We start from the raw sequence: 6,852 nt of genomic DNA, 5'->3' as shown, positions 1-6,852 counted from the left end.
AGCAAACTATCACAAGAACAGAAAACCAAACACCGCATGTTCTCACTCATAGGTGGGAACTGAACAATGAGATCACTTGGACTCGGGAAGGGGAACATCACACACCGGGGCCTATCATGGGGAGGGGGGAGGGAGGAGGGATTGCATTGGGAGTTATACCTGATATAAATGATGAATTGAGGGGTGCTGACGAGTTGATGGGTGCAGCACACCAACATGGCACAAGTATACATATGTAACAAACCTGCACGTTATGCACATGTACCCTAGAACTTAAAGTATAATAATAAAAAAAAAGAAAGAAAAGTATGCCAATAGATGTGTGCCACCTGGAGGTGATATCTAGAGAGACGAACACTGATTTTTTCAGTCAGTCTCTAAGAAGCTTCCTGAGCATTAGATGGAATCTGAGAAGTAACCGTCAAAAATTACAGTTACTGACTCTCCAGATAGGATCCAGACTGTAAGCTCCATGGCTACAAGTACTGTATCTGTTTCTCTAATCATTGTAGTCCTAGAATATAGTGCATAGTGAGTGTTCAATAAATAATTGTTGAATAAACGAATACACGAATATCACCAAGAGCCAAGCCAAGCAGCAATATCACAAAGAAATGTAAATTAAGACCAGAAATCCCTAAGGTACTTGAGTATACAGATGATGGCAGTTTGCATAACCCAACAACCATACTGGCTTCCAGCATAGAGGTCAAAAGGATAGACTCTCCCAGACTTGCATCATTTGAGTCTCAACTCTACCATTTATTAGCATTGTGAACTTGACCTTAATTTCCTTATCTACAAACAAGGTACAAAAATAATAGTTGTACCGCCTTCATAGGGTTGTTCTGAGAATTAAATGAGGTGAAAGATATTAAGTACCTGGCATTCAGTAATGCCCAATAAATGTTAGTCGTTGTTGTTCATGGCAGGGGAGGCATTTAACTAACTGGAAATTGTCAGCAAATTACCTTCTCAGCTAATGGTATCTTAAAACTGCCTATCTAAATTACCTGCATATTAAGAATATCACCAGGACTGGGACTTAGATACAGGGAGGCAAGACTGAAGTCATGTGTGAGACATCATTCATTTCAAAACAGTAGTGACACTCGAAAATATAGTTTTAGTCTCACCTCAGAGGCATAAGCTGATTAAATTTTGCATAAACCATAATAGAGGGGAGCAGGGGATAGATATTGGCCGCCCTCAAAGGCCCATCTGTATTGATATTGCCTTCCTTCTCTCCTTTAACAGAACAAACATAACTGACCCATCTTTTATCAACAATGTCTGTCTGCCCTTTCCTCTGGCTTAGCAGCTAATCAGTCACCAACCTTTAGGCCTCCAATATATCAGGAAATAGACTGTGCTGTTACTAACCCAGTTTTCTCTCCCCTCCTATGCAGATTCACAAGATGCACTCTTTCTTGGACTACATCATGGGTGGCTGCCAAATCCAGTTTACAGTAAGTTGTTTCCATGTTTGTTCTTATTCAGGAAGCAAGAGATGAGGAGTGGCACTGGGTTTGGGGGATAAGCAGACAAAAGCTTATTTAAACCTTCGGTCAGGTTTGTTCAAGTCTCATTGTTGAAACATATGGAGTCATGTTTTTGAAATGTGTTCACACTTCTGTTTTCTTTAATAAGTATAGTTTTCAGCATCATATCAGGAAATTTATGCCACTCAACCTCAGGTGGTCTGGGGAATCCTCCTAACGCTTCCCATTTCTTCAGTAACTATGTGAGGCATGAAGCAGTGTAGCCTGTCAGATTCCATCACCTGGTGAGAAAAATTGAAAGGAAGTAAGCCATGCAAGTAACTTCCACTGAGCCAAGGCAGATGCCATGGTTGTGTTCATGTGACTAGACTACAGCACCAATGTCATACCCAGTGGTCAGGACCAAGAGTAAGTCATACAAACAGTTCAATAGGCAATGAAAAGATGAATTCCAAAGATCGGAGAACCAGGCCAAGGTCAAGGTTGAGAAGTAGAGTGGGTGTCAAGACTCAGTGAGTGGATCAAGGATCATCCCCTGTATGCAATTTGTGTGCCCTTGGGATTTATACACCCCTGATGTATATTTGACTAGGTAGGCTGAGTCTTTTTAAAGTGGCTAAGTAGGTAAAGGTTGTGAGTCCATCTGCACTGGAACAAGTAACTTTCACTGACTTAATATTCAAAATCCTCCTAGGTTTGGTCAGATGTGACTTCCAGAAAGAGAATCCCCAGATGGCAAAAGACAGATGTGCTAGAACCCTTTGGAAAGCAATGTGGATGTAAGCAAGAGAAATACAACTTGTACTCATTTCTGTAAGATTTCCCATCTTACAGAAATGTACTAATGAAGCTCAGCCCTGTTCAGCTCCCTCACTGGCTCAGTCATGTGAAAAAGGAAAGAAAATGGGTTTAATTTTTAGTCAAGCTTTGGGCCCAAGACAGTAGACAGGACCAATATATTCCTGGAACCAGGGATAGTGGTGCTCAAAGGACTAAAAGGAGTCTCAAAGGGATGGGACAAATGGCCATTTACTAAACCAGCTTCTCCTTAGCTAGGGAAGTAGCCTCTGCCCTAATCTCAAGGAGGTCTACCTATGTCCTGCCTAAACTTGGGATATTGTGCATTTATCTCTGAATACTTAAAGGAGCTAATTTTAGAGTTTGGTCACCTCTTTAAAGTCTAAGATTCTCTAATGCACAGCCAGCAAGCCTTCCTACATTCATACTGTCACATACAGAAGGTAGCAAGCATGTTCACTGAGGATGCACGTCTAACTCTAGCTGTCCTGGGGGCTCATTGCTGCTCTGAGCATACCCAAATGGAAGTATGAAAGCAAGCAATGTCATAAAGCAGAGCTGCTGGAAATAGTTTCGCAAGATCTTAGGCAAAAAAAGTGATTTCAGGAAACTATTTATAGGTTTTCAAGGGAAAGCTCTATTGATTTCAATCTGGTTTAGATTTTGTAAATCTCATGCTCTTGAACAGCTCTGTATTCAACCTTCAGGGGCTTGCTCTGCCCTTCAAGGTGTCCTGCAAAGAATCAGCCCCAACAAAAATCAGGAGCTGAGCCCCAACTGAAAGGGTTCCCAGCTCCACATCCTGACTTTCAGATATCCCTGTGTCCTGCCTTGTTCTCCCCTCCTTTCTCAGTCTGCTGACCTTCCCCCACTGGGAGTACTGCTTCAGTGTTTATCTCTGGCAACACCCCAGTTGCAGCTTCCCATGCACTCCAGTGTCAACTGAAAGACCTGTGGGAGGTGTGACTGAGGAGAGCAGTCTGGAGCAAGGAATGAGAAGAGGAGAATGTACAGATGAGTGCTGTGGAGAAGGGGGCAGCCAACAACAGTTCCTCCACAAAGCCCTTCCTCCTGTAGGGTTTCAGGTTGGGGACTCAGAAGAGAATTGCTAGGTATTCTATTCCCAGTGTTCTACTAAAGGAAACATACCAGTCACTTCTCTGTCATTTTCTTCCAAAATTAAGTCAGCTTTCTCATTATAAATTTTTTATTGCTCAAGTAGTGCAACTTAATTTAAATTATAAGCTGTAATGCAAATCGTTAAGAAACAGTATCATGTCTTATTTAATTTGGTCTGTAAGTGTTTATTATCTGCCTGGTTATTTTACTGAAACCATCTGGCAACATGAAAAGGCAGTGGCAGAGAGATGAGAAGTGAAAAGAGGAAGGTTTTCTGGCATAGAGATGGGCAGACGAGAGAGAGAAAAGGAATGTTTCATTGCAGTAATTATACCTCGGAGGCTTTCAGAGGCAAAAACCTCCACTGGCACATTATGTGACCCTTGGCTCCTGAGCAACCAGGGAGCTTTAGCCAACACGAACTTTTTGTCTCCCTGGAGAAAAGACTTCAAGCACCAGAGGAGACATAAAGTTCTGGATGTTCTCCATTTCCTCCCCTAGAGTCACTTTCCATCCTTCTCCACTCTCACTTCTGTACCCCAGGAAGCCAACCTCCTCGGATGCACTATCCAAGCTCTCCAGCTTTTAGCTTTTAGTTGGGTTTGGCCAGTGAGAAGCACCCATCAGAGATCAAAGAATAGGAGGCGAGAGAACTTGGAATATTTATTTCTCTAGCTGCCTGCCTGCCAGGCCGTGGTTTGGCAGTGACCTTCTTCCTGACAGAAGGTCACAGTTCCTGTCAGGTGCCCTGTCCTGAAGACACCCCTCTTACTGAATTCTGGCAACTGCTCCCTCCTACTCTTTTCTGGTCAGTTTCCATTAACCTTTTCCACATGTTTGTGAATTGTCCCTTCATTAAACTTCCTCAATCACATTTTGGGTGGACATTTTGTTTCCTGTAGTGGCTCTGACCAATCCAACATATAAGCAGGGGCTAGGAGAACGCCTTTGTATCTTCCATAGACACTGGTGCTTCTGGTTCAATCTTAAGAGTGTTAAAGATGGGGGCATCTTTCTCCTCAGTTGCTAAGCTGTTCCAAATACTTTTGCTGAATTATAATAAATTGAACCGTAAAACTTCAAAGGGAGGTAAGATTTAGAAAAAAGAACAAATTGGATAAATAAATATGATATTGGGGTTTTGCTTTAAAAAACATCCCCCATAAACTTAAGTATTTATGCACCACTATATTCTAATTATAAATACTAAAACCTTAATTAGGAAAATGAATGAACAGGATGTATTTAGGGGAGTATTGGGGAAGCAGTTTGGGGTCAGAACTTGAAGGGCTTTGAATTTGGAGGTAATTTGGTGGATAATGCATGTTCAAAAGGATAATGAGGAGGGCCTTGAAGCAATAGGCACATGCTTTAGACGAGTAAAGATGGGAGTGTTTGACGGTAGTGAAGGGGGAACGAGAGATGAAGCAAGAAGAGATGGAAACCCACTGCCACAGGCCTGGTGCCAGGTGAAAAGAAGCTAAACAAGGGTGGCAGCAGCAGGAGAGGTATTGTGGAAAGAGAAGCACTAAGCCTCTGCCTAGGATACAATGAGAAGACTGAAAGTAACCAAAGCTTTTGTGCCTGACTGACAGAGCGTGGCGGACCAGGTCAGGGAACTATGCAAGACATGAGCAGCTGCAGGCAAGATGATGAATTTGGCTTTGGACACATTGGAGGTACTTTCAGTACCTCCCAGTGGGGACGGTACTTATAAATATGGGCCTAGGTTTCAGGGGAGAGTCAGGAGCTACATGTATGTGGCTCTGGATGAGATGTCCCAAGAGAAGAGTATAGAAGGAAAAGGGCCTGATGACAAGAAATTGTAGAGGACCTCTATCTGGCAGCAGAGGAAAGAGGGGCAAACAGTTAAGAGAAGAAATGCCAGAGGAGAAGAAGGCCCAAGGGGAGGCAGTAACTCAGATGCCCAGGAGGAAAAAGCTAAGGTTAAGATCAAGGGCAATAATCTTGCATGCTAAAGAGAAGTCAGAGGGTGAAGAACAGCATGATGAGTAGGCATATGTCATCTTCAAAAGGGCAACTTGAGCAGAAGGAGATAGGTGAGACCCAGGAGTTAGAGTGTAAACAGAAGGTAAGGAAATGAACACAGCAGGTATTAAGTATTCATTCAAGAAAGTTAACAGTGAAGGGAAGGCAAGAGGTACAAGGAGGATGGCAATTTAAAGATTAAAAGAGAAGAGATTTTAAGCTAGAATCAGACTATAAGCAGAGTCAACAGCCCAGTGGAAGGAAAGAGATAAATGATGCTAAAAAGAGCCCTAGACAGTCAATGATTATTCTTTTTTGGTCACCTGAACACTTGAGAATCTGATACATGATCTATAGCCTCTTACTGGGAAGTGCACACAACCAATTTTGCATGCAATTTGGGAGGTCAAGGGCACTCCTGAAGACAGTTCTTGTACCTCACATGAATCCTTGAGTCATAAGAACTCTAGAGCAACTGCACCATCTCAGTCTTTGAGGAGGTGGGTGGAGGTGAAACAGAGACCACAGGGTGAGAGATTGGGTTTGGCACATGGTAGAGCAGCTAAAAATAAAACCAGATACTAGAATTTCACACACAAAATACAAAGTTATAGATAGCACAAAACAGACAGATGCTGTAAGGTATTTGAAAAGAAAAAATGGGAGAAAATCAAAGGGTTTTTATTGAAAGTTATTGCTTTTTCATATGCTCAGAAATGCTCATTATAACATAGATTTTAACACAGACAAGCTGTCAGCAACCTAAATGTCTAACAATAAGGTAATGGCTCTGTGAATTACAGTGTTCCTTTAAATATTATGATATTTAGTATCATAGTATTTAGTATTGACTATGATATAGCTTATTTAAATTATAATTATAAGGTTTAGATAATAACATGAGGTAATGTTTATGACATAGTGTTATAAAAATGTAAAGCAGAGTGACTCTATGATTACAACTATATATATAAAATACCTAGAGAGGAAAGAAAAATAAAATATGACTTACCAGCCTAGTGGCACAGTGAGTGATATTTTTTCTTATTAATTTTAAATGGACATTTCTTTTGTGTCATTTTAAAATTGAAGATAATATTGCTTTTCTTACCTCTGACTATAGTTTACATTTTAATAACATAATATAATAAGCTGAAAGCAACTTCTCCCAGACTGACCTTCAAACCTAAACGTTTAGTTAACTTATTAAAGATTCTCTCAGGAAATCTTTCTTTCTTTCTTTCTTTTCTTTTCTTTTCTTTTCTTTTCTTTTCTTTTCTTTTCTTTTCTTTTCTTTTCTTTTCTTTTCTTTCTTTCCTTCCTTCCTTCCTTCCTTCCTTCCTTCCTTCCTTTCTTTCTTTCTTTCCTTCTTTCCTTCTTTCTTTCTTTTTCTTTTTTTTTTTCACTCATTAAAATTTTATTTTCGACTATTTAACTTCAAATA

At 40.8% G+C, this 6,852-nt stretch overlaps 1 protein-coding gene across 1 annotated transcript in view; it reads left to right on the top strand.

Annotated features, from left to right (window-relative positions):
• CPNE4 (copine 4) overlaps window positions 1-6,852 on the top strand; it is a 659,177-nt gene that overhangs the window by 609,550 nt on the left and 42,775 nt on the right. Inside the window, exon 16 of the mRNA XM_017891576.1 lies at window positions 1,410-1,469. Coding sequence (XP_017747065.1) covers window positions 1,410-1,469 — 60 coding nt within the window. The remainder of the gene's footprint in view (window positions 1-1,409; window positions 1,470-6,852) is intronic.

Source organism: Rhinopithecus bieti, unplaced genomic scaffold, assembly GCF_001698545.2.
Source record: "Rhinopithecus bieti isolate Rb0 unplaced genomic scaffold, ASM169854v2 scaffold_21219, whole genome shotgun sequence".
Classification (NCBI taxonomy): Eukaryota; Metazoa; Chordata; class Mammalia; order Primates; family Cercopithecidae; genus Rhinopithecus; species Rhinopithecus bieti.
The sequence above is the reverse complement of the archived record's forward strand: the minus strand, read 5'-3'. Positions and strand labels throughout refer to the sequence as shown.